The 27927-nt window shown below is 41.9% G+C and overlaps 1 protein-coding gene and 1 long non-coding RNA gene across 3 annotated transcripts in view; one reads left to right on the forward strand and one right to left on the reverse strand.

Annotated features, from left to right (window-relative positions):
• Window positions 1–25269, forward strand: LOC121914260. The gene is made up of 4 exons (XR_006100511.1): window positions 1–676; window positions 1065–1174; window positions 5996–6102; window positions 24826–25269. It is a non-coding gene; the product is annotated as an uncharacterized LOC121914260 (long non-coding RNA).
• The window catches only part of IQCE (IQ motif containing E), a 24552-nt gene continuing 7860 nt past the window's right edge, over window positions 11236–27927 (reverse strand). Inside the window, exons 6-19 of one of the 2 annotated variants that reach the window (XM_042437534.1) lie at window positions 26955–27025; window positions 26270–26383; window positions 25983–26033; window positions 25319–25386; window positions 24355–24427; window positions 23929–23978; window positions 20178–20329; window positions 19434–19489; window positions 18875–19077; window positions 18034–18136; window positions 16429–16539; window positions 15405–15532; window positions 14354–14469; window positions 11236–12177 (exon numbers count right to left, since the gene is read on the reverse strand). In XM_042437534.1, the coding sequence (XP_042293468.1) occupies window positions 12014–12177; window positions 14354–14469; window positions 15405–15532; window positions 16429–16539; window positions 18034–18136; window positions 18875–19077; window positions 19434–19489; window positions 20178–20329; window positions 23929–23978; window positions 24355–24427; window positions 25319–25386; window positions 25983–26033; window positions 26270–26383; window positions 26955–27025 (1460 nt within the window). In that variant the 3' untranslated portion in view covers window positions 11236–12013. The remainder of the gene's footprint in view (window positions 12178–14353; window positions 14470–15404; window positions 15533–16428; window positions 16540–18033; window positions 18137–18874; window positions 19078–19433; window positions 19490–20177; window positions 20330–23928; window positions 23979–24354; window positions 24428–25318; window positions 25387–25982; window positions 26034–26269; window positions 26384–26954; window positions 27026–27927) is intronic. The other variant, XM_042437535.1, reaches the window with a different exon arrangement.

Here is a 27927-nt window from a genome sequence, read left to right on the forward strand (position 1 = left end):
GGGAAAGGGAGGAGGGTTCTTCTGAGGCAGCAGGGCTTCAGGCCTAGTCTGCAGGAGGCTTATGGACACACACACATAACACACACAACACACAGAAGGCAAAGCCTCAGCCTCAAGCAACACACTGCATTGTGGTGGCTTCCACACCATTGTGTGAGTGACACACTCCTTAGCTTCCCTCCTGGCAGCTGAGGGGAACAGATTGTTTCACTGACACACACAACACACACACACACATTATTGACACACACACATATATAACACACACAGCAAGGACTCCACCTCAGAAGCAACACTGCATTGTGGTGGCTTCCACACCATTGTGTAGGTGACACACTCCTTGGCTTCCCTCTTGGCAGGTGAGGGAAACTAATGGTATTATTGATACACATACACAACACACACAACTAGACCACAGGCTCAGAAGTGCTACGCTGTTGTTGTGGTGACTTCCTCACCATTGTGTTTGGTGACTCCTTGGCCTCCCTTCTGGCAAGAGAAACAAATGGCATCATTGATACACATACACAACACACACAGATACACCAAGGCCTTGTGTCATTATTGACACACACATACACACACACACGGCAGGGCCTCTGCCTCAGAAGCAACCCACTGACTTATGGTGGCTCCTTTGCCATTGTGTTGGTGACACTCCTTGGCTTCACTTTGGGTGAGTGTGGGAAACAAATTGTATCACTGACATACATACACAACACAACCACACACAGAGAGCAAGGCCTCCGCCTCGGAAGCGCCACACTGTTGTTGCAGTGGTGGCTTCTGCACAGGGTTTTCCTGGCAAAGAGTGGGTTTGCCATTGCCATCCTCTGAGGTTGTGACTTGACCAAAGTCACCCAGTGGGTTTTGTGGCTGAGCCGGGATTCGAACCCTGGTCTCCCAGTGTCCTAGTCCAACCCTCAAGCCACTAATTGGCCCATATTGCCTGCCAAACTAGCCTCCCAGGGCAAACAACAACTACAACAACAGGGTTACAAATACTTCCACGGTTTCGATGTCCGAATGCCACACGCTAATCCTGTCCTGTCTCCATTCCCCAGAACGTTTCCAATATGGACCTTTGCTGCTGGAAGCCTAGACTGACCACACAGCCTCTGATCCATTCCTTATCAAAGGGAAAGAAAATAGGGTTTTGGGGATCCTACAAAAGGTGAGTAGCCCCTTCATCTGCACATTGCACTTCTGCCTTTTCAAAAGCCAATCACTGTTCAATCATTCTCCCTTTCCCAGGTTGCGTCAGAGGAGGAAGGGACCTTGCTTTCAGAGAGTAAAGCATATTTAAGGAGCTATAATCAGTTATATCAGCATGGATAATCAGCTAAAAGGGCTTTAATTGGTTAACAGCCGAAAGTATTAGGGCTCATCAGGAATAAGTGGCCTTCAGGATTGATACCAGCAATTCCTACCATCCCAGAATTGCTAGCATTAAGCAATCCACTTACTCCAGGTTGAAGCATTCTGCGGGACGCACTAAACCAGCGATGGCAAATGTTTTAGAGACCGAGTGCCCAAACTGCAACCCAAAACCCACTTACAGTATTTATTGCAAAATGCCATGTCCCTCTGGCTTTCTAGTAACAAACTCTGTGCTGGGGCAATGACACATGTGCCCACAGAGAGGGCTCTGAGTGCCACTTCTGGCACACGTGCCATAGGTTCGCCATCACTGCTAAACCAACCCCACAGGCTGCATTCAGACCTCAAAAACCATGGTTAATGGTTAAGATAATATACTACATGCTTATGCATTTGTACACTACAGGCTTTGCCAACCACGTGTCCCCCGGTAGTTTTTGACGAACACCTTCTTCAAACATCCTTTTCTCTGGGACTCTCTAGATCCTCCAGTGCAACTCTGTGGTCAACATCTGCCAGAAGTGGACCCTAGAATGATGCTGTAGGACCTACAAATGCCCAGAGAAGTCCTTTCTTGGGGAACGTCTAGGTTCTCCAGCAGCACAACCCTGTGCGCAACGTCTGGCACATTTGCACTAGAGGACCCAGAGAGAACATATTAATCAAAACTGCAAACAAACAAAGCTGCAAATCATCAAAGCCGCAAATGTGGAGGGTCAATTGTAATGCTGTTTGACACCACTTTAACTGCCATGGCTCCATCCTGCAGAACCCTGGGATTTTTAGTTTGGTAAGGTTTTGTAGTGTACCTGCACAATTTGACAGAGAAGGCTGTTTGTATAACTACAAATCCCAGGGTCCCATAGGATGGATCTACAGCACTGAAAGTGGCGTCGAGCGGCACTATTTCCACAGTGTAGATGCAGCCTAGATAAACACATGGAAGAAATTGAGAAAATAACTAGCCTCAGTGACTTTAAAGAAGTAAATCTCCTAATGGAGGAGGAGGGCTTCTGTGGATCTTTGGCCTCAGAGGAAGCATCCCACTGAATGCAGATTGTTCTGGGCAACAACAAGAGAGGCTTGTTGCTTTTAAGTCCAGTTTGTGACCTTCCTAGAAGGAGCAGGTAGGTCCCAATGGGAAGCAGCATGCTGGATTCACAAAACTTCACCCTGATGCTGTTAGGTTTCTCCATATGTTCTTTTGCAGTGGTTTTTAAAATCTGTGGCTACAAAAGTGTGAATGCGAAACACATGTCCTTTTAGACTCAGTCATAGTGATGTGGGACTTAATTCTCCAGGGTCCTTGGGGGGGGGAACGTCCAGTAAATCCCACTGCTTCCAACAGAATCAGACTTTCCCCTTCCTTCCTGTAGCCCCTTCTGTCCCCAAAAAATACCTGCTGGGTCGCCATGAGAAATGCTCTTCTGCAGTTTTTCTGGTACTGCCAGCAATGGAAAGGAGGGGGAAGTATAAATTCCAGTGTCACAGGATATGGAAATTCACTGTTGGATCTTGGCATTATATACAGGTGCAGACGCACACCTTCCTTTTGTCCTCCCTCTCCCTCTATATATATGCGCACACATGCACATCTATGTTTTCATAAGAAAAAAAGAGTGTGTATGTGTGCAAGAGAGATTTCCCCCTCCTTCAAGGAGTCAGTCTTCCTTGGCACACAGAGCAGACTTTGGGGCTTTGGAAGAAAGCCATGGGTACCCTGGCTCAGATTAAGCCTTGGTCACATGCTTATCATGGAGTCACTGAGTAGCGCATACTGTATAGATATATATATATGCATGCAGCATAAAAATGGCATTAGGCCAGACCCTTGAAGGAATAATCCAGAGCCATTCCCATCTGTGTGAAATTAACCATTATTTCAGAACGTAGGGAAAGCATATCCTCTTTGGTCTAGAACTAAGTTTGGTCTAATTAGTTTCAAGAAGGCATAAAGAAACAGAATATGATAACAAGTAATAATCTAAACTTACTGCTGGGCCTCACAGAAAGGCTGGTGTGTGTTCGCGCAGACTTTGTGGCCCTTGTGGAAATGTTTTGCATTAGGAAAGAATGTGCCAGATGAACATTAAGTCTTGCTATGTACCAGAAGCGTTCTCTAAACTTTCCCAAAGTGTGGATCCCCTTTTAATTAGGAAGTCTGTTCCACGGGAGTCACAGTTTTCTAGCCGGCTTGTGGACTTCATCTCTTTGGCCTCCGTTTAATATCCCTGACTTAATCATCACTAGTGCATTCTTGGTGGAAAGCAAGTTTTAAAACTACACGTAGAACAATGTTGGCTAAGAATGAAATAGTTACAAAGCCAGCACAAATGAGATTAGTCCGTTTTTACACAGACCACTGTGAACTGTTCTACATCCGAATACATGAAAACTTCTCATTAAGGCAGTTTCAAGAAGGCAACCAGCCAAGCAACAGCAGCTCCACGTTTCATTATACCAATATGGGAACTGTAATATTCTAAAATATCTCTTTAAACCATCAAAGGTGGCCTTTGTAAAGCTTTTTACCACGAACGGTTCTTCGGTACATTGTGTGCTTGTTGTCCCAATAAATGCGTTGCAGATATTTTAAAGGATGTTTTGTGCGTTCTCAACAGATGTTTTTCCCTATTTCATACAGCATGCAACGATATATTTTTGTCATAATGTTTGCGTCACTATTTGACTATAGACTATTATTGCCCCAGAAAGGTCTAATAAAGGTATATATATTGGCTGGATTCAGTCATCATTGCAGCTGTCTTGAAGACTTTGGTTGAACTTTTTGTCTGAATGAAGATCTGAACCCAAATCTCTCTGGTCAAAGCTTTGCCATGTCTCATGAGTATATGAATTTAGGAGCTTTCTCTTCTCAGCCTAATCTGGTGGCCATAACATTCATCCATTATTTTTAGACATCTGAACCTTCACTGTAAGCTAATTTGGAGGAGAACAACAAAAATAAATCTCTGCTTGGTGAAAGTTTTAATTCAGGCTTGCATGTCACTACTCAGAAAGTTGTTTCAACTCTGATAGTTATCCTTCTGGCAAGGATCAATACAATTCCTATAAAATACCTAGGTATAATTAACAATGGTTGCTGATGCACATGAAACAGAGCCGCCAGAGCAGCTCTGAATTGCTCCCTGTAGAGAGATATCTATCTTAAAATTTAAGGCCCTGGGCTGCCCTGAAGGATCCTTAAGACAGCTTGCAATGAGTTTAAACAAAACAACAAAACAAAAGAATGTTTATGAAGATAATTAGTAAAGAGACCATGCTACAATAACACAGATCCATACTAATTCATCTCAGAGGCTTTTTTGGGGAGTGGGCAAAAGTGCCTTGATTTATTCCTTGCCATCTCCAGCTAGGACTGAGAAAGACCTCCTGCACTCCATGCTTAGTTGATGCCTTCTCTACAACTTAGTTGATGGTGCTCTACAGCTTCCATCATCCCCAGGTAACATGGTCAGTGCTGAGCTATAACTAGGTTGGTAGACAACAAGGTCAACGGCGGCTCTGCAAATGGAAACCCTGGCAGCAGAAATCAGGAATCTTCTGCCATTATTTCTTACACCTCTGAGAACGTGCTCTGCCTTGAATTGGTGACGGTGACCATCACCATCGTTTTTTATACCCCACCTTTCTCCCAGGATGCACACAGGTACAGATAGGGGAATTTGGCCTGTTAGATAGCAGCAATCTATGCCTTTTACAAGCTGGGATGGCAATAGTACCATACAAGAACAGACTGTGTCTGAAAAAACCTCTTTGCCCCCTGCTTTTGGGAGTCATCAGTATGTTTCTCACACGAAGTGAAGGGATAAACATAGATATGCTTAGCAGGCCTGGAAGAAAAGGGTTGAGAATATGCTTGGAAATACTAATTCTGTGTAATGACACAACCAGTCTACGGCATGTGGCAAAAAAAAAAAAGGGTACCCAGATAGGGATTCTAATCTCTTGGATCAACTTGATCCTATTTAGGAAATTTTGCTTATATGAAAGCAGATGGTTAGCAATCCCTTACCAATTAGGGCTTGATGATGTCCTCCACTCTCTGTAATTTTAAAGGCACTTCCCACATTGCCGCCACTACCCCTCTTTTCCATCCACACCTTCTGTTGGGTTTGTCTGAAAACCAACATGGAAAGAAGCAACTAACATGGGATTAAAAACAAGATTAAAGTCCTTAAGCCATCTTCTCTTCCAGCCTATTTAGTTACAATCTTGGTCGAGGTTAAAAGTTGACATCCCAGCCAAAACCTGGTAAGGGCTTTACTCATTATTTGCTACTTGTATGCCAGAGTCATCTACCTCACTCTGTGAAATGTTAGGGCTGGTGCCCAAACCATGTTTGAACATGTCAGTTGTCTTGGACAACAGCCATGGGAAGACCTGTCTTCTTTGTGCTTTGCTGACCGTGTTGAAGCCATCTAGGTTCACCATCTCAACTTGTAGCAGTGTTTTCACCTATAACTCACCCATTTTGTAAAGGACTGTCTTCCATCAGCATGGAGTCTGTATGGAGAGGCCTCAAAACTGAAGTTCAGAGATAGGGTACTGAAAGATGTGCTCTATTTTAAAACTCTGTTTGTTTCTGCATCAGTCCAGGAAGAGGAGAAAGTTAGATACATCAATCTTAAACCTATCGCTATGTGAGGAATGCACATTAGAGTCAAGACTGCTCCATGATGCTGGGCAAACTAAAAACAGGTTAGTGAATCCTCTGCACAGTCCACCAGAATCATATTCAAAGTAGCTGTTTCCTTCAGTAGCAAATCAGGGTATCATAAAGCAGAGGGAATTTGTGGAAGCTATTCAACTATTGCCCCAATGTAAAGTGCTCTTCTGGTGGCAATGAGTGAAGTAGTAGAATTATCACTATTAATTGCACTTTTTGGATGTGAACCAATCATCTTCACCCATGAGCACTGCATTTATGCCTGACTAGGGTTAGCAGGTCAGGAGGACCCCTGTCCTACATCCCTAGGGATGGTTTCTGAGGATTTTGTGTTTCTTTTAAACACTTGCTTAAAGTTTATGACAGTACTTGGTTTGGTGGGACACAGTAGGAAAAGGAGAAGACCACATTTCAAGTGGATAAGACCCAATCAAGGAAGCCATGGCTCTGAGTTTTCAAGACCTCAGCTGTTCATAACAGTTTATCTTGTAGGAATGTCCTCCATAGGGTTGCTGTAAGTCAAAAGCAAAGTCAAATTAACAACAACAAATTCCATAGCAGTTCATGCTATAATAAAAATGCTACACAACTCCTGATTGGTTTGCTGTAACAGACTAACACAGCTACCCTGTGGGAAAATGTTTTGAGCAGGGCTCCTGCAGGCATGCATTCCATTGCAGAGGCAGCATCTCTCCTTAAATGAATCCTTGCCCCCAGGATGCAAAAACTTCCTGTAACAGGAGGAGGTAAACAAGCGTGTTCAAAATGATGCCATGTGTTCCTGTGACTGCTATAAATTCCTTATTGTGCTGGCAGATAAACAGGCACACATACACCACCAATATCAGAAGAGCATATATCCAGGGATAGCTATGCCAATATATCTGACATAGAACCAAGACTCCAGCAAGTGAAAAGGAAAAGATGGGTGTTTTAACTGTCTGCGTGCATTTCCCCCCTCATTTGTGACAAATGCCAAAAGGTCAGCCTGTGACCCTTGCTGTATTGGGGGATTAGACAACAGGAAGTCAGGGAGAGGTTGATGTACCAGATGTCCCTCAAGACTGCTTTTGGCACCCTCTTCCTCTCCAGCAGAAAATGCACAGGCTGTTAACCTTCAGCTGTACAAACCTTCATGGACTCTACTCACCAGCAAAGCTTTCTTTGTCCTGCTACATCCCAGTGCAATGAGGCACATTATGGCTGACGAGGAAAGGCCAACTAACATGCCCCTTACGTTACCTGAAATCCTTCAGAAACAGCAACTCTGCTGGCTTTTTAAACATTGTTTTCACATTCTTCAAAGCACATTAATTGCCATGATACCCACAATTACTGCTGCTTACTGTATGCCTGTGATTCTTATTAAGGGCAGGGAACAGGCTCAGATTTTGCCTTTCCTCACAGCAGTGTCTCTGGCTGCAGCCAGTTTATTTTGTTCTACAGAACCCATGATCACACTTGGCAGCTGCCTGAATATACATCTTATAGGCATAAGTTCTCAAGACCATTTGAATTTCAATCCTTTTTTAAAAACACACACAATGAAATGAAGCAACACAAAACCCTTTAACTTTAATGCCATCATTGCCACCAAGAATGGCATTGTGCCTCAGGAGCACATCAGCCCATTAGATAGATTCTCTATCTCTAGTTTTGAATCACCTCTCTGATGAATCCCAACAGATTAGGAAGCACCAAAGTGAGAGCAGCCCCACAGTCCTAAGGAAATGGAGGTCTCTCTTCCTTGCATTTTGCTCATAAGTGCTTTATCATTAGTTCTCTGTTACTGCCCACAATTGAGAGACAGAGGATCCAGTTCCATCAAATTACTCATGCAACTAGTTCCCTCGGGGTCAGCGTCTGGGAAACATTTTGCTCCTGTCTTGGCCCTTATATACCCTCTGAGTTAGCTAGCAAAATCTGAACTTCCAGTATGGTTTGCAGAGGTACTCCTTGACGTTTCAGTGCAGGTTTTAACCCTCTCCTGCCCAACACACATTTTCTAGAGGCCACTGTCTTTCCACAATTTACTGATGGTTCTTAACTGCATATAGAGCCATTTAGGAAACACCCTCGTTCATGAAAGATCTCCTCAGACCCAACTTCTTCCCCGACAGTGATGACCACGTGACTAGAACAGCAGCTGGAATTAATTTACTCGTTGGTGTAAACCTCTCTCTTCTGATTGCCTTTGCTCTGGACAGCTCCCAGCAGCTGTATCTGGAAAGACTACAGACAAGCATTTCCACTGATGGGATTAAGCAAAACTCATCTGCTCTGTACCGTAGCCATCCTTTTTGGCTGCAAGTGCTGGCATGAATGACAGTAAGTGCCAGATAAAGAACAGACTCCATCCCTGACTTAACAAGCATTCAGCGTAAGAGGGAGAGCCAGTTTCTTTGTTGAGGGCTGCAAGGCGGGAGAGAAACTCACTGGATACACAACAACATGCCATATCTTCTGAGCAGCAGAGCTTTATGATTAATGAAGACCAAAATGGCTAGCTCTTTTTCCTCTGCTGAGCAGCACTGCGCAAACAGCAACAACAACAAAAGTCAATAGGTTTATTTTTTTTTTAACTTTCTAAGAAATAATATTCTCATGAAGGCTGGGTGGAACTAGTCAGTAAAGATGATGCATCTCTCCTCTCTGGTTTGCTGATTCATTCAAGACACACCACAAATTTTCAAGAGAAAAGATGGCACCCAAAGAACCTTGTTTCATAAACGCTAGCCATGGTGGCTTTATGGGACTTCCATGTTGAGAGGCAATATACTACCAGCCACTGGGTAGTATCAGACATTCCTTTCATGTCCTATATATGGGCTTCTTAGAGGCATCTGACAGGTCAGGATCAGGGAAGCAGGATACTGGACTAGATAATATGAACATTATGGAAGAGGGGACTCCTTGTTTCTTGATTTTGTGCCAGCGCTATGCAGACCAAAACTGCCAGAACCAATCAATGCCAACCTGATCAGAAAACAGCATTTCCTCCAGGGCAGGCCTGGACCCCAGACTCTCATGGGGCTGGGGGCATGATTATTTCCAACAGACTCAGCTTTCTGCTGTTAGGATGTATCTATGCTTTCCTGTGTCCAAAAGCAAAGTATATTATAAAGTCAGATCCTAAGCTGTAGCTCATCCCAGGAGAGGAGAATACGTGAGGACTTGTTCCTTCTGATTCCCCCATCTCATTATGCCTTGGTTTTAATTCTAAATAAATCAACCTCAGGCTAAGCATAGATAGTAGGAATTAAATCCCAATGAATAATGTGGGGCGTACTTCTGCATATGCTTGTGTAAAATTGTGCCATCTGTTTATTGTCTTTTTCCACATAATAATTTAAGTGTTTACAAATATTAGTTCTGCTCATGTAAGATTTACATCTCCTATGAAATCGGTGACAAGTTTCCCCAGCCCACCACATTAAAAACAATATAGTGAGTGGGCAGTGGCTGAGCAGCCACACTTACCACATTGCAGGCACTGCAGCACACAACACACGCCATACAAAAATGCCACAGTGACTGTAGAAACAATTCAGTTGCAAACGCAACAGGTAGGTAGCAGGTTACTCTTTGCTTTAAAGCAGTGGTTCCCAAACCCTGTTCCTCCAGGTGTTTTGGACTTCAACTCCCAGAAGCCCCAAACAGCTTGGTCAAGAGTCAGGAATTCTGGGAGCTGAAGTCCAAAACATCTGGAGGAGTAAAGTTTGGGAAGCACTGCTTTAAAAGATGACAAATCAAGTGATGTCCCTTTTTCATGTGATCTTCAAAGCATCACACATTTGCAACCTTGCCTACCTGATCAGAATGTACTTGCCAATTTATTCTGAGGAATGGCCTACACTCCAGGGAGCCAGCTAGTGACTTGCGTGACTCATTTAGGCCTTGCTGTTCCTAAAGTTAGTTAGATGTACTTTTAAAATGTCTTGTTATAAAGATATGCAATCCTTGTGTTATTGCTGCTTGTTGTTGTTGTGTGCCTTCAAGTCGTTTCTGACTTATGATGACCCTAAGGCAAATGTTATCACAGGGTTTTCATGGCAAGTTTCTTCAGAGGGGGTTTGCCATTGCTATCCTCTGAGGCTGAGAATGTATGAGTTGCCCGACCCAGGGGGGTTCATGGCTGAATTAGGATTCGAACCCTGGTCTCCAGTCATAGTCCACTCCAAAACCAGAGTCCTAGTCCTATACTGAAACCACTATACTGTACTACATTGATCATATTAAGCCAACAAACTACTGCTGTTTACTGAAAAGAAAAACAAAAAAACCTTGCTACCTTGAGGTCCCTCAAGATTTTTTACCCCTTGTTTGTCCCTGTCTGCATGTGCCTTCAAGTTGTTTGCCAACTTATGTGCCATGTCCATGTTCTTGCAAAATTAAGTTTTCTTGTCAGCTAGGCAAAGCTGGGCCTTGGTTATCACTGCAGTCCTTTAGTCTTTACTGCAAGCATTGCCTTCAGCACTTCAGAGTCATGCCTAATGGTCACGATGGCACAATGATGACCGTTAACCTTTTTCTTTTCCTTGAGTTGTAAGTGCAATTTGGTTGCAAAGTGTTATATCTGCAATCAGTAGGACGATCGCTAGTGAAAAGCAGCCTCTCCATCTTACAGTCCATAAGGTCAGAGGGAAAAGATGAGGGATTGCTCTGGTTTCTTAATCAATCAATCAATCAATCAGGATGACTGTCAAGTCAGAATAATGACAGGTAAAAAGACATCCCATCCTTCATGTAGCAGTCCTGATCGGGATTCATAACTTTGAATAATAGCACCAGCAAGATGGACTGTAGCTCAATAGCAGAGGACATGGTTTGCATGTAGAAGATCCTTGGTGCTTCCAGCTAAAAGGGTCAGTTAGCAGTTAATGGTAAAGACACATTTTTGCCTCAGATCCTGTATAGAAGATACTGGGCAATGTAAGCTATTTCACAAATAATCTGAGCAGGTATCCAGGGGCCTCTATGACAATCATTCCAATGGAAATGTGCACACAAAGCAAACTTTTGCATATGATTCTTGCCAACAGTAAAATGAACATAGCTGTTTTGAAAAAAAAGAAATAGTCTACCCATGCATGGATTTTTAATACAATAATGCTTTGGAGTCAAATAATATCCCTAGTAAGGATGAGACAAACTGATGGAAGAGCTGGAAGAGAAAGAAGCTAGACTTTAATATTACTCAGGAAAAGCCACCGGTGAATGTGTTTCCAAGATCCTTTATCTTTTATAGCTTTCAGCAAATTGTCTCCCTCTTCCCAGAGCTATCCTCCTGCCGTGGTCTTTGAAGCATTTGGTTCTGATTGCCTTTGGATCAAGAGCCCTGGGAAACTCAGGAGCTTGCTGTGTTTGTGTACTTTCTGCCAGCACACAGGCTTCACAGGACCAGGTGCTTTTTTGGTATCAAAGCTGAGGGGATGAGTATAAAACCTGAACTGTGGAAGAATAGAAGAGATTCCTCCAAAAAAGAAGGCATCTCCTTCCTGCCACAAGAACTGATCAGCCGTATCCTTTATGAATCTATCAATGGCTACATCATAATGATCGCTATACATTATCTGCAATGTAAGAGGCACTATGCCAGTACCAGCAGGAGTGTGTTATTGGGCTCATGTCCTGCTTGTGAGCATCTGCCTGGTTACAGTAGGAACAGAATCCTGGATTAGAAAAGGCCTTTGGTCTGATCCAGCAGAGCTTTTGGCGCATCAGAAGCTCTGCCATGCAGACTTGACAACTTGCACTGGTCCCAGAGTTGCAAAGCAGCAGCAGAGGTATTTGTCAATGCATGTAAACTGTGGAGAAATGGATATGCAGTGGATGGCCCTTCAAAACGGGTTCAAAACAACCCAGTAAATAGGTATTACCTTCATCTCTCTTCATCACAACTACAATTTCATCCAGCCAAGCAAAGACAAAATGGCTTGCCTCCTAGCTTAGACCAAGAGAATGTGGCCGATAGCTGTGGAAGTCAAGAGATGATGCTTTTTTCACTGGTGATGGAGACACTGTGATAATATCATCTGAGTCGTCTGAGTGAACATCATCTGCAAGTGGTGAAGGAGAGGGCTGCTGCTGAGATGGGGAAGATGTGGCTAAAAAGAAGAACAAAGAAAATTGATTTGAATAAAATGGAGAGATACACAAATTCTTCTCAGAAGAATCATGTTCTATCGGGCATTCGGTTTCCAGAATAAGCTTCTGCATCACTTAAGGGAAATTTCTATCAGTTATTACATAAATGGTTCTGCACATCTGTTAAGCTTTCTAAAACGATAGGGCCTGAGTCTCAATGAAATAAACATGTTAGGTATGTGGCTACACTGAAAAATTTAAAGCATTTTGGACTGAGACACTACCATCCCTCCTTGACATGGTTTTTAAAAAAGTGTGTTCTCGTGAAGCCCTTCTTTTTATAACAGTTGTTAGAGAACCTAACTTGTCTCTTAAGCATAAAAACATGCTCCCAATTCTTGCAATTGCAAGTCCAGAAAGTTAAATGAAATCCTGGGTTAATCAATTTTTACAGTTTCCCACGCAACATTTTTCCTTTTTTACCCCTTTCCACTTTTAAATGTTTGTTTGGAACATGCGCCAATGTCATGGAAACTTCCTGATGGTAAACTACTATGTTGATTTCGGTTTACAGTTGTTTCTCTTTGTTCTCTTGTTACCAAATGGTTATGATACTCTATTTGCCTTTTTGAATCCTTCTAAATGACTGAAATTACAAAATAAAGAAGCCAGGCAGTTATTTTTCAGCAACTGTTAAAAAGAGCATTAGGCAAAGCATTTACTAGCTTTACCTCCCTCCCTCCCAGTGATGCCATTTAATACCTTCAGTACTACATATGTATTTGCTTTTTATAGATTGCTGGGGGTGGCACAAAGGAGGCGGGTGAGAGTTTGGGGTAGATAAAGAACAATTTTGAGTAGGATGATTTATGAACTAATTGCACCAAGGATAGAGGCAAACAAAGGAAATTTCCGGAGAAGAGACAGAATAATTAAAAGGTCTTGCTCCTTAAACCAATTCTTTAGCTCTAAAAAAAGTCTACTGCTGCCTTTGGAAGTAGACGCGACCTATTATTAGCTAGATCGCTTTATGGCATTTTTGTGCCCCAACCCCATTGCCAGCCTTAATATCTTTGTTTCAGAACCCTTTGAGACAAGAAGGTTTCTATTTACACTTTCACAGAGACCAGCACAACACAATTCTCCTCTCTATATACACATATGCATGAGGAGAGGAGGGGAAAATAATGGTATCACCACACTATTGGCTTCCTATAGAGTCATTTCCTCCTGTTCCAACTCATTCAGCTTCTCTCTGCGTTACTTGAGGCACTTGCCTCATTTTCCAGGTGGAGCGGGTAAAGGTATTGTAAGTCAGGTGTGTTTTTTATGGGCCTCCGATTAACAGTACATGTAGGAATCTATCACAAAGGGGCTAAAAGAAAGCCTAAGGCTAAACATAGGCTCAATCCTCAGTCTTTTCGTGGAGTGACTATCTCATTGATTTTTCAATTGTTATAACTTTTATATGTTGACAGCCACTCCATCACATTGATTTTTTTTTTCACACAGGCCACAGAGTAGATATCAATTACTATTTACTTCACAGGGTTGTTGTGAAAGTTAATAACTATCATTACTTAACAGCTTAACTGTTCTAGAAGAAGCCAGCTGACCAAAAGGCAATTCACTTTATATCAATGTAGTGAAGAACTGGCCCACTGAGGAAGTGAGGAAATAGATGGATTGTCCATTTCATTGTTGCTGTTGATAATATACAAATTGATGTTCTTTCCCATTAATATTCATCACTGGTTGCTGTCCATTCCCACTGAGAGGAAGCTTGTCTCATTGTAATAGCAGGAGAAATACTAGCTGCATTTAGACTGCCTTCCAAACTGTTCTTTGGAGGATCAGGTATGAAACCTGTGCCTGGATGATTTTGTTGTTGTTAATTGCTGTCAAATGAGTTTCAACTTATGGTGACCACAGGAGCAAGAAATCTCCAAAGGCCCTGGTCATCCAGAGCTCTGCCCAGGTCTTGCAAAGTGTGGGTAGCCAGGCAATCTACCTATAATACGGTTTTCCTCTTTTTCTTTGTCCATTATTGTATATTGGGCCAACAAAAAAGGTGACAACTGCCATTATCCACCTGAGCCCTCTGAACATGCTGGTTATGAATAGCAACCCAACAAACACTAAATGAGAATGAAAATATCTGCAGCAAGTAAATATGGCCGAAATAAATGAGATTACCTGGTATCGAAGTGAAGGCCAGAGGTGAATATTTGAACGGAAACCAGACTGGCTTCTCCTGTCCAATATAGGCAACTGGGCTTGCTTTCTCACTCTTGGGGCTAGAGATTACAGACCTGAAGAAGAATTGGAGAACTGAAAAAGCCATAAAACAGCCTCCCAGCAGAAAGTGAAATTAAGAGTCAGAGAGATCCAGCCATAAAGATCTATGATAAGAACTCTCCCAAGGCTGAGGCTCTAAATCAGTTTGGTGTGGGAGGAGGTACCAAGTCACAGACACTGTTACATCCATCACTTTGTTTAATCTTTACGTGGAAAGCATCTAACAGGATTTAAAGCTATTGTGAAGGGTCAAGCAACACATTAGGGATTACTATTATTTGCACAGTGGGAATACAGGAAGTCTGAGGAACCCAAGTCATGGCATGCCTGGCAAGGTGGAGATGCTCAAACAAGAAAAAGATTGCCATCAGGTATAGCTGACATGGCATATCAAATATGTGGAAACTACAAGCATGCCTTTTGCTATGAGGTGTATATAAACAACACCTGCATGCACTAGTGTTTGAAAAACCAGATGTTCCTAATGAATAGAGCATTACCCTGCATATCTTGCAGGGCATCAGACCTCTCCCAGCCAGATATCGGAGGAGACTGTGATGCAAACAGGCACCACAGAAACACTTGGCTGTGTCAGACGGAACATCAGAAACTCAACCTGGGATTGCTTTCTTACCACTTGCCTACAGCTCCTTCCAAGGAGCTGTGTTCACATTTCTGTATGCAAACTGAGCTATCTGTAAACAATCCAGTATAGCTGGAAAGAAGTTTATCTATGCTGAAATAGCCTGGAATTCCTTGCCTGTGTAGATAGGGTTGGCTATCTTCTGAGACTCAAGGTTAGCATGTGGTTTCTTGCCTGTGTCAACAGTTTTCTCCCTGACCTGGCGTTAACACTAAAGGCCAAAGATTACAGTTAAAATACTCAGCAAAACTTGAATTCAGCAAAACCTGAATCGTACAAAAAGAAAAGAAAAATACTGACTCTCACCTTCCTTTTGGTTGCATCCGTGTGATGTGAGCCCGGAAAACTGACTGGATCAGCCTCACAGCCTCCTCTTCTGCGCTGCAATCAGCAGTTATTTGTGATGCGCTGGACCGACATGATAAATCTGGGACCTAGGAAAGTCACCAGAAAAGCAAATGTTGGGACTTCAGTCCACTCTTTGGCAGCATCTGTGATTTAGATATTTTCCCCACCCTTCTTGTTATTAGACATTCTTTATCAGCAGTAAGAAACTACCACTTGCTTTTGAATTGTAGTCCTTTGAGGACATCACTAGATTCCTGTAGTTGCCAGTAGAAAGGTGATCAGGGCTTTATGTCATTTGCGAAATAATATTTAAACATCCATATTCGAAAGGAGTCTAGATTCCATATCAGTTGCGGCAAGGCTATAGCAGAGCACAGGCTATCAAACCCTAGTTGAGGGTTCCTGAAAAGGCGTAACTGGTATGTCACTTTAGGGTTGCCATAAGTCAGAAACAACTTGGAGGCACACAATAAGACTTCCAGAAACTCCCAGTCAAGAAGTTATTTTGCCAAGCTATGATTGGGAGAGCAGAGATCTAGGAAACTGTAAGAAAAACGTAGCTGAATCAGGCCAAAGGCCTACTTGGGAACATGTTTTGTCCCAATGATGGCCAACTAGAGGCTACTGGGAAGCTGTCAAGCCAGGCTTGAGCTCAGAAGTACCCTCCTATTCTCCAAGAGAACCCTCCTTCAATTGGTATACAGAGGCTTCGGATAGTCGAGGTGATATGTAGTCAGCATCACAAATAGGTATTGATAGAATCTGTCTAATCAATTTCCTCTCCTTTTATTTTTAACTAATTCTATGCTTGGGCTGTTTATTATTAAATAAAGGAGCAAAGTAAGGGACATGATATAAAAGCCAGTATTAAAACCAGGATTGCTGCTTGGACATCTGTTCCTCTGCTTACAGACTGCCTACATATCATGGGGACAATAACAAGGTACACTGTGACTATCACTCTACTTGCCCCAATAGTTACCTTGTTTCCTGCCCTAGCTACACTGTGAGCATTTCGATCTTGCGCATAACATGATAATAGTTTCTGCCGAGCTAAATGTCCCCTGAATGCTGCCTGGAGCACAACCGCCACCTAACACAAAGAAACACAGAGAGAAATGAAATCAATGGACGTTCTCCCTTGAAAGATGACAGCTACAAATTAATGCACAGCCCAAGGGGAGAAAGGGGGATTTCAATAAAGGACTATTTTCCCTGTGCCATAAACGCTGTCCTGCCAATCAAAAGGAAAAGCCGAACCCCAGATCTGTGATTTAAAAGACGGACCTGGCGAAGAGCGATAAGCAAAACCTACCAGTGTGTAGAGCCCATAGTAAAATTTAATTTAGGAATTTACACATGATCAAACTTGTCAAATGCAATTAAATTCTATCAACCAACATTACATTGGTGAGGCCATACCAATGCCTTGGATCTCAGCTACTACCGAATGGGCTTTGGCAAATGATGGCCTCATCTTATTCAAGCTACTTGTCCTAGTACTAGAAGTCTGCATTCCTTGGTGCAGGATATTAAAACTGCCCAGATTTCTGACTTCACTCAGCAGCAATGACATAAAATGCCTATCGGCTATATGCCTGCAACTTTTACCTGTGAGCTTTATTTCCATTTGTGAGACTCGTTTTTAAAAACCTTTTAATTGTTTTAAAAGGTGCCATGGTAAATCAGGTAACCAACTGGATTCTTTAATATAGATAAATTAGCATCACCAGGTTTTCAAAATAGCAGTAGGGATAACTTGCTTCTTCTTTCCAAGATGTAAACAGGAGACTGTAAGCAAGCCCCACACACTGTGCTCTTCCATTCCAAATGTGTCTCCATGCACAGCACCAAAACCACTTTGCCTTGGTTCTATAGGCCTTCCATTGCCTTTGGATGACTCGAGCTGCCTGTTCTTCCCCGTGACACTCCACAGAGCCAGAAGGTGAAAACACAAAGTTCAATCCCCTTAAATGTGGCATGGATGCTGAGTGTGACTGTTGGCAACTGGGCTGAAATTCCTCTTGGCCCATTAAATGAATATGGGGGGAAACATGAATAGATGGGCAGAAATCCAGAAGAATGGAAGGAGAGGAAAAACAGAGCAGTTTTGGACAAAGATCCAACAGATAAGATTAAATGCAGAGGGCAGGGAAAGGGGAAAGAGAGACACACTTCAACAACATGGAGCTTTCTGCCGCTAACATATCAATATGGGAGCAAGCGAGGGCAGAAATCTCCCAGCCAAGTCACTGGAGATGATGTGTTCTGTCTCCACTGATCCCTTTGGATATACATTCCTATGAATCCAACTTTAATTGTTATGAGGTTATACATCATTCTTCTCCAGCGATCTACAGTGAGAGTGTGGAAGGCACTCTCTCTTTCACACACCGTAAATGTAAAATTCAATACTTGGCTGGAGGAAGGCTTTAAAGAGACAAGCAATCTAAGAAACTATTAAATGCCACAGCCAGACAATATCTAAACTCCAAGCAGCCCAAACAGAGGGCTTCAAGAGAAGCTAGAGTTAGTCAATATTACAAGACGCACTGTACCAAATATATCAAAATGTCATTTTTTTTACCTGGTCAGGAGATTCTGTGGCATCAGTCCCAGTCTCTCTACAATTTATTTCTTGGTTTTCCTCCAGTTCTCTCACCTTCTCTGTCAGCTTCCGTATTTCTTCCCTGCAGAGGCACAAAATCAATTTATTTGCGGTGAATTTTCTATTCCACAGACCTTTGCAGCATGCACTCATCCACAGCACCACCTTTACAAGGCGGGGGACACAAGCAAATGTATGCTTGTGCCATTTTTGGGGGGACACCACAGCATGATGCGGGGGGGGAGCATATCCCAACATGCTCAACGGTGTCTTAATGGGATTCTGGCCAGGGCACAGCTATTTAGATTGCGAAGAACATCAGTGAGGACCTGCTGCACACCCGTTAAGTCATGAAAGACAGCCTCTTGGGGCTGCAAGATTTCTTCAGGTGTTTGGAAAAAGAATCATCTCGTTCTCCTTAACCGCTTTCAAAGTAATACACTGCTTCCACCAAGGCCCAGATCTTCAAATCTTAGGCAAATTCTGCCACACTTGTTCTCCTGCTCTTTGAGTCAGGCATTTCAACAACTTAGCATAATCATTTTGGATAACAATAACCCAATGGAAAGTGTAAAAGTTTACATGCTTGGCAGGAAAATCTGGCTTTTGCAGGCATTTGCTATAAGTAGAGCAGTTTCTCCAAGATATGAATTAGGACTGGTATCTCTCTCCTTTATTTTAACCAGAAGAACAGGCAAAAGAGAGTGCGTGTAAACTTGGGATAGGGGTCAAGAAGATTTTCAGATGTTTTCTTTCACTATCTCTTCCAAGATTCCAACAGAAACGTGGCATTGCGTCAGACAATGCCTAGAGACTTAACTCTTTAAGTGTCAACTGATCCTGAAGGACATCTTTTTGTGCTTCCAGTTTCTTTACTATCTCGTGTCGATGCTCCAAGTCCTCAGGAGAATCAGATTCCTTAGCAATGGACAGATCCAGGTGTGCAGAAGCTGATGGAGTGAGCACAGGTGAGGTGCTGGCTTGCGAAAGCTGCCGCCTGTCATTCTGAAGCTCATCTATTTTCTGGAAATTGAAAGGGGGGGGAATGAGCAATAGTCACTCAGAGCCTTTTTCCAGCACATGACACCTTTCTATGTATTCCTTTTGATGTGGGGCACAAGAAACTTTGTTCTAGTGTGAAAATGCTCATCCGCAGAAATCATCTGTAGCCACAAAACATAAAACTGGCGATAATTAGTAGCAAATTGTTGACCTTCAAACAGATTCTGAAATCAGGAATTCTTGCAACTTATAAGGTAAACTTAAAAAATAAACCAAAGAGAATATACCAGAGACCATTTCCTAGGCTGTAGAATAAAACAGCCACTTGGTTTCTGTTCCACCTGTTCTAAAATGGATATGTCGTCTCCATTACTCACTTTTTCCAGTTTTGAAATCCGTCGAACCAGCCTCTGTCTGCTCCATTCAGTGTAATCTGAGAAAAGTTAATAATGTTTTCAGACTCAAAGTAGGTCGCAAGAAACACCAAACCCTGGAAAGAAAGCTCTGAGTTGCAAGAATCTTTTATGCTGTTTATAAAAGTTGGGAATTGCAGATTATCTTGAGGTGTTTTTGTATCCAACTGAGCTGCCACCGACTGTGTAACTCAGGTGAGACAAGTCAGAAACATTTACAAAAGGGTAAAGACCATATAGGTAAACTAAAAGTAGTGTTTCTCAAAGGTCCGTGGAGATGGTATGCCAAACTTTCAACTCCTCTATTTTTTCTTCTGACCAACTCTTGACTCCTTCATAAATGGCAAATGTATACGAATTAGTAATAACAAAATAATTGTAATGTAATGGTAGCAAAAATCATTTCATCATCAACACACGAATCAGTGGGCTACTTAGACTGATAGAACATAAAATAGATTTGATTAAAGTGTTTGAACAAGAAAGCTGTCCTAAATTCCCATGAAAGTAAATATGCAACAAACTAGGCATGTAATAAATTAAAAAAACATTGTGGTGAAGTGCTCAAATACAGCTAATTTCCTGGGAAAACTCTTTGACACTGTGAACTTATGTTTTTTTAAAGTCATATTTTAAACAAATTACACATTGCAACTCATTCTTCTTCCCACACAATAAAACCAAACCTGGTCTTCCAACAGAACTTACTTTTGGCTTTACTGAGGGCAGGGGAGCCGTGCAACATGTGGTCCAGATCTGCTTTCAGTTTCCAATTCTCATCTTGCAGCTCCTTGATGCTCCTGGAGAACTGCAGGATTGTGGTGTTGAGCACCTTCTGCTGCGAACTCTCAGGAAAGGATCTACAAAGAAATTTGGAAAACATAGTCAACAGCCGTAACTGAAAATACAATGGAAGATGCATCTAAATGGCCACATGATCAAAAAGCCGTCCAAAACTTGGACAAGCGGCATGGGTATTTTTACTATGGAATAGAACTGAGAGCCAGAGAGATGTAGTGGGCAGAATCTTGGATTGGACTCTCTACTAGCATTGTGATCCTGGCCAGCTAGAGCTCTATAGTGGTATTACAAGGACAGTATAGAATAACGCCTTGCAAATCCTTCAAAGGAGGAAAGCAAGTTAGAAGTGTCTTTAATAACACCGTCAGCACCTTGAGAGTGGCAGAAGTCAAGAGTTAAAGCATCTGGTACTCTGCATGAATTCAGAACTCGGGACAAAAATACTAGTGACTTCTCTCTTGTCCCTCAAATGCTGGCTTCATTTTGGGCCAATTTCATAGTACGCAGGAGGTATTTAGTGTTGAAGGGGATACCAGCACCGTAACAGAATGACGTAACAGAAAAAACAGGGACTACATGGAAGCAACTTGGAAGTAGTCAGATCAGTTTGCTCACTGGACACTCTCCTCCTGTAGAACACAAAGCAATTCCCAGACAAATGTTTTCTACTTGGATGGGGATTATCTGGCATGGAATCTGTGTCCTTTTAGATCATAAATTCCTGGGGCAGAGGCCTGTTGCCTTGTAATTTGCAGAGCACTATGTGTACTGGTGATGTAACAACACCAACCACCAATAATAATAGTGGTACGTAATCCTTTTATTCCAGAAAAGCATGGAAACAGAAATGCACAGAATGGTCCCAAAGCACAAACTGCTTATAAATGTGTTATTCACATCTGGCATGTAGGAACAGATAAGTATACTCATCTGTAAGCATTCCTGGACTTGTGTTTAGAATTACAGCACATATAGGATCACAACTTCAACAGTTCCTGTGGTTCTAGCAGGAGCCTCACCATTCAGATGCCTAGTTTAGTATCCCCGCCCTTATACACATTTGGCTATTGCTTGTACAGTGGTACCTCGGGATACGAAATACCCAGGTTATGAAATTTTCGGGATACGAAAAAATCCCATAAGAAATAATTGTTCCGGGTTACGAATGTTTTTTCGGGTTACGAAAAAACTTTTGGTGCTTTTCGGCGCTATTTTACACGGAATCGCGGCTTTTCCCCATTAGCGCCTATGGCATTTCGGCTTACGAAGGCTTTTCGGGTTACGAAAGCGGCCGCGGAACGAATTACTTTCGTAACCCGAGGCACCACTGTATTAAGAGGCATTCAAGAAACTAAATTATGTTACCTTATTCTACATTTCCTCCAAACTACCTTGAGCTCCACAATCCTCCAGACATCCTCTGACTGCACAGACCTCTCTCTCTTTCTTCCTCCATCAGAACTTCCACCATTTGCTTCTTCCTTTGAATCTTTCACCTGGTGTCTATAGTAGCTGGGCAACTTTTAGAGTTAGAGAGTCTTCTAGGAATAGGAAGTCCCACTAGAATTTGTCACTCCCATTTGGATATCCCAAAAGGTCATACCAGAGAAATACTGTACATCAATTAACCAAGGACTTTTTAAAGGGGGTGAGGTACAAACAAGGTGCTTATTTTACTTTTGAAACTGGATTTCTCTCGAGTCATCCAATATTTTGCAAATCAGCCATTTTGATGCCAGTGCATTAAGGTGATCTTTCCAAAGACTGTGATTTTGGTTTGGCTTAATTTACAAAATTCGTAAAAGACGCCGCCAGCGTAAACCAGGTCACATGGGGCCTGTACAGACAGGCCAAAATAAGGCTGATTCGGGTCTCTTTGGAGGTATGCTGTTTAAATGATGCATGCGTCCTAAGAGGCTGAAAGCCCTGCCAAAGTCATGCTCCAGTCCTAAGGACTGGAACACAGTTTTGGTGCAGCTTCTGATCTCTTAAGATGCATGTGTCATTTAAACAGCATACCTCCAAAGAGACCTGAAGCAGCTTTATTTTGGCCTGTCTGTACTGGCCCATTATTTCCTCTTCTAGCCCAGTCCTATCTGCTCAAATGGGCAGCAGTTCCCTGTGTTTCAGGGACAGAATGCCATTCATAACACCCTTTGTGTGTTTGTGCCTTCAACTCGCTTGCTGATTTTAGGCAACCCATGAATTTCACAGGGTTTTGCCAGTTCTTTCTTCTGAAATATAGCGCATTGATACTCGCTAGCAAATAGCACAACCTATTTTTTGTCAGAATGGTTGAACTGATAGTTATAGACTAGAGAAGGAATGGTGAGCTATGGGACCACATTAACTCCTCCTTGGAAGCATGAACATCTCCAGATACAAAAATATAAATTGTGTGTGTTTTACACAGGAAAGACACAGCACAAGTGTTCAAGGTGAGACAAGAGGCCACATATAGAGAGCAACTGGTCCATCTAAATCTGTTAAAGTGTTTTAGGTGACGCCAATTGCAATCCACTAGGCTGGACTAAAAATGTGCCCGAAATGTGAGGTGTGGACTAACTTTCAGCCACTTGATGACACACAGCCCAGTTCTGATAACTGTCACCTAATCCTTTTGTCCACAATGGAATTAGATTAATGAAAAAAGGTTGATGGAATAATGTTGTTTCCATTGCATGTTTACAGAAGTGTTCCCTTCTAAAACAAATCGTCACACCCTCCCAACATGGTTAGGATCTAGATGTAAAAGGATGTGAACCTGCACCCCAACCCTGATTCAACAACTGGGACATTCCAGTACCTGTTAGCACACAGTAGTATCCCCACCCTTACACACATATACACCCACACAGGGTTGCAAAAACTGTTTTGGGGAAACTGTATGTAGCTGAAAGGCCACACTTCATCTAAAGGGACCCTTCTTAGGAAACATGATGAAGTAGGGTTTTTAAAAATTAAAGGCTGTATGTTGAAATTTTGCTTCATTGCCTAAGAGGGGCTGTTTTCAAACTTGAGTCTACTACAAAATACATTTCCTTACTATGGAAGAACATGTCATTGATCATCCAAGGGACACAAAGTAGTTGGATTTAAGTCTAAAGTCTGAAGTGCTTCCACTTAAGCTTATTTTCACTTCTTTGGAAATATTGCGTGGTAAAATCAATAAGGCTTATAGGATCAGGGAAGGTGCTAACTTGCATGGAACTTCGCCACAATCTTCAAAGTAAATCCTATTGATTTCTGTATAGGTATTTTCTACATAAGTGAGTGTTAAGTTGACAGCCTTAATTACCTTTCACTCAATTGTTTCAACTTTACTAGGTTTTAGATTGGGCAATGTAGCCTTTAACAAGCCATTGCTTTAACAGGTACAGCTTTCATCCTATATGGATAGAAATCTAAAACTCTAATGGGTAAAATATCTTAGAGGTAAATACTGCCAGCTGCACTGAAAACTGGAAATGGAAATAATATAGACATGGAGTGCTGCAAAGTTATATAAAACACAAGAAAGAGACCCCAAACAACGACTGATGGATGAGATTTTTTAAAAGCTTTTGACATCCTCTGACTCCACAGCCATTAGTGAAGTATAGACATTACACAGAAAAAAATTAAACACGTGCATACAGCCCCAAAGAAATAAACGTACTTTCTCTGCTCCGCCTTTGATTTTGCTAGCAGGGTGTGGAGTCTCTGGATCTGCAATGGACAAGGCATGTTAGCATTAATGCAGCAAGGATCAAGCGCAAAAAGAAGCTGCCCAATAAATATACAAATCTGCGCTGGAGGAGTGAAAAAGGACCTATGCACTTTTAAAAACAGAATTCTCCATCTAATTGCTTTTAACTTTTGCAAATGTGACACTAGATGGACTTTGTTTTAAAATATTTGGAAACTATTCTGAGTCCCTTGTCAGAAGAAAGAGTGGGGTATAAATTAAATAAATTAAAATATGTAGCACAGCCAACTGAGCTGAAGAAAGCGAAAGTAAATGGTTCTTGGTCTATTGATCTATTTCTTTTTTCTAAGTTGTGTTAACAGCTTTCCCAAAGGCAATTGATTAACCAAGACATACCTCATCATAATAAGTGTCCAGGGAGAGTCTCATTTCTTCTACATTAGTGTTCTTCGCATCTGTCTGGAGTTTGCTTTTTCACACAAACACACACACAAAGGAGGAAGGAACAGCAGAAACAAAGCGTCAGAAATTAACCACAAATGTTTGTTAACACTGAAGCCAACATGTAACCCCTTTCTACCCGATAGCACCAAAGTAATAAATATTAATAGTTGTTCCAATAGCATTTATAGCAAAAATTTGTCTGGAGACACATAGCATTGCCAATTGGCCTTTCATCTCCCTCTTCTGTTCTCTTGGCTTGTTCTGGATTTACTTGAACCCACTGCCAGGTTGCACAGACGGCATGCCATCACCAGTCATCCTGGGTCATAAATTGTAAAGGGATGTTCTCATACTTCTTGCAACTTCACTTGATTGTCTCGGCCCTATTTCAGCAAACTTATCTCATCTATTTCTGCTACACAGGACAATAAAACCCTCAATGCAAGTATCGCACAACATTTGGGATCTGGATATCATCAGGACCATCCATGGACTCATTGTTATGTTCAGAAGTTCATCTGAAGCCCTGCTCCATATTCTGCCAGTAACCAAGGCATTGTGAGTGGGTAAGCAAGGTCTTCTCATTCTCTGAACGTTTTGTCCCAGAACATCCCTCCCTCTCTGCCTTTAGAAACCAGAGTAAGGTGCTGTTATTTCATCATCATCATCAACATCATCATTACTTATACCTCGCTCTTTGGCCAAGGCATGCTCTTAGACTGTAATAACTGGTCCTCTTACAAGGACCTGTTCCTGGTTTGGTGGCTCACTTCCAAATTTTGCTCTATGGTTTGAAATTATGAATTCTACGTTTTTAATCTGCTTCTGTGTCTGATTATTTTGTGAGCAGCCTCAAACCTCCGCAAAGATGGAAAAGGAAAGTAAAAAATATTTTAATAAAGAAAGTCCAACATACTTGATAGCGTTGTCTTTTTCCTTGCATTGCTGTTCCAGTCTGAGAATCTTTTGCTTCAATCCATTGACCTATCAAGAGGAAAGAACACAGGATCTTTCCTGAAATGTGAGTTGTCTTTAACAGCACATGTTCACAATTATTACCCAGCAATTGCCCCTTGACTGTGCTGGCCACAAACTGGTATAAGATGGAAATTCTTAACACGGGACAGATAAACATATAAATCTGGCATTTTGTTAGTAAGTTCACTAATGCTCTCCTTCACAGTTCGACTATATGGTTTTTCCTCAAGTGTAGTGTATTCAACAAGCCTTGTAGCTACTCCCAGGTTGCGGCCAGGAAGCTAGGTTGGTCTTCTCCCCATCATCCTTCTGCCACCAAGCAAAGACCTCCAGGAAGATTTGGGTACTTGACTAGTTGCTGATACATGGGCTTTTAAAAGATGGATGCTGCACTTTAATGCTGGGCTTTTAAACAATTTTTAATGCAACTGTTTTAATATTATAGGTATATTTTAAAAAGTGTTTTTTAACATTACAGCTTCTTGCCTTTTTATCTGCACCTATGTTAGTTCATTTTGTTAAGAACCATTTTGGGAGAAAGGTGGGCCCTCAACCAAATAAACAAAGTGAGACAGAAATAAGGCATTAAGAGGAGCAGTTACCAAACTAATTTCGCTCCTCATCTCTGGGCGTAGCCATCCAAACTCGGAGCCCTGAAAGAAAACAGAGCAAGACAAAATATTTTACCACTGTGCAAATAAAGAGGCTACCAGAACAGCATAACAGCTATTTCCTATCTGAAATGCAAGACTCAGCAAACCCCCTGCCAAAGTGTTCAGAAGCCAACCTATAAGTGCTTCTCAGTCTTATAAGAAAAGGTAAGAGCGGGGCGACCAGATCCAGACCTTCCTGCCTAACCATCCGACTGACCAAGGAGCACATGACTTACCCTGGAGGGATCCAGCAGCTGCTCAATCTGTTTGTCCTTTCGGTTGTTTTCCTCCTCCAGTCGCCGAAGCTTTGTTTTCATCCGGTCTGCTTCACATTTCTGGGCTTGTATGGTCTACAGTGAAGAAGGGGGAAAAGAGAAATGTTTCTGGTTCTTTATAAATTTCTCCTTGTAGTCTTCTGGGATGCAAAAATCAACAATGTTCTTTTTTTCAAAGCTGAAGAAAACAACTAGACCCCAGCCATCAAGGATTGGAAAAGGGCATTAAGGGAAATAGTTAGACAAATCCATTTTTATCTTTCTCCAGTCCCATTAGCCTTGTTCCCATCCAACACACCATGATGGGAATAGAAAAATTAGAAGCCACGCAAAATTGCAAGGTAGCAGAATTCTGGGCAATGAGTATGATGGCGCAGGGCAAACTGGAAAGGACAGGAGAAGACTGGGACATGATGTCAAGGAGATGAGCAAAGCCACGCAGGTTACAGACGCTTAGCTACTCTCCCCTCCTGGAAATCCGGCTCACGGCATTTGTGGTTCCTAAGCATAGCTATCCCTGCCATATTGTCAATCAGAAGAATGAACTATTTCTTCCCCAATGACAACTGAGAGTCAAAACAACAACAACAAACGCCAGGTACTACAAGATGCATAGATATGCAGACATGTAAATACATATCCATACCTTCTTTAATTCAATAATCTCATCATACATATCTTCCTTTTCTTTGTAGTCTGGTGTTCCAGGGATATAGCCTGCAGGAAAAAGAAAAGAAATATTAAGTGATCATTCAGAGACTTCAGCTCCCCTTTCGATTACAAAAATCCCAATGATAACAAAGCAGGGAATTGATACCTTTTTAGAGGTTAAAATTACACACTATCACTGCAAATGTTGCAATCAGCACTTGGAACACATCTATATCTATTTTATTTATATATCCCAACTTCTTACCGGAGAGTTACTTTTAGTTCTCCTTTTTAAAGAAACTATATACTTAAACTAGAAAAATGCCAGAAAATTCCTCAATATGGGCCTGAAAAGCATATTTTAGAGGCAACACATAGATGTTACTAAGTACAAGCAAAGAGCAAAAGTGTCAAATCACACAACTTAAGCCTGACAATTAGATTTTAAAATTTGACTTTCGCAGGGATTTTGATCATACAACTAAGAAGTGCAGGTGCGCCTGGAGACATTGTGCATTTCTTCTTGGAGCAATCCCTTCCTTCCTCCTGGGAGGGATGAAGTACAACCACCACAGAAAATTATAACAGTAACACTTTGCAAATACATACACAATGCTGGGCAAATGTGCAAAACACTGCAGAGGTCATCTCATTAATTCTTACAACCATCCTGGCAGAAATAACAATAATGACAATAATAACAGTAACATTTATTCCTTATCTGTCTTTTCCTATGGATCGAGGGGTGGAAAACAACAAATTAGACACTTAACACACCAGCTAAGATGGTATATAAAACCAATACATGTTAAAATAATGAATGCATCCTTTAAAATTCATAATTTAAAAATCATTTGGTTAGGCCTGCCAGAAGAGACCCGTGTTTAATGCTGCTTTAAACTCACACAGCATATCCAGCTGACAAATCTCTTCCAGAAAGTCATTCCACAGCTGATGAAAAGGTCCTC

This window comes from Sceloporus undulatus, chromosome 8 (assembly GCF_019175285.1).
Source record: "Sceloporus undulatus isolate JIND9_A2432 ecotype Alabama chromosome 8, SceUnd_v1.1, whole genome shotgun sequence".
Classification (NCBI taxonomy): domain Eukaryota; kingdom Metazoa; phylum Chordata; class Lepidosauria; order Squamata; family Phrynosomatidae; genus Sceloporus; species Sceloporus undulatus.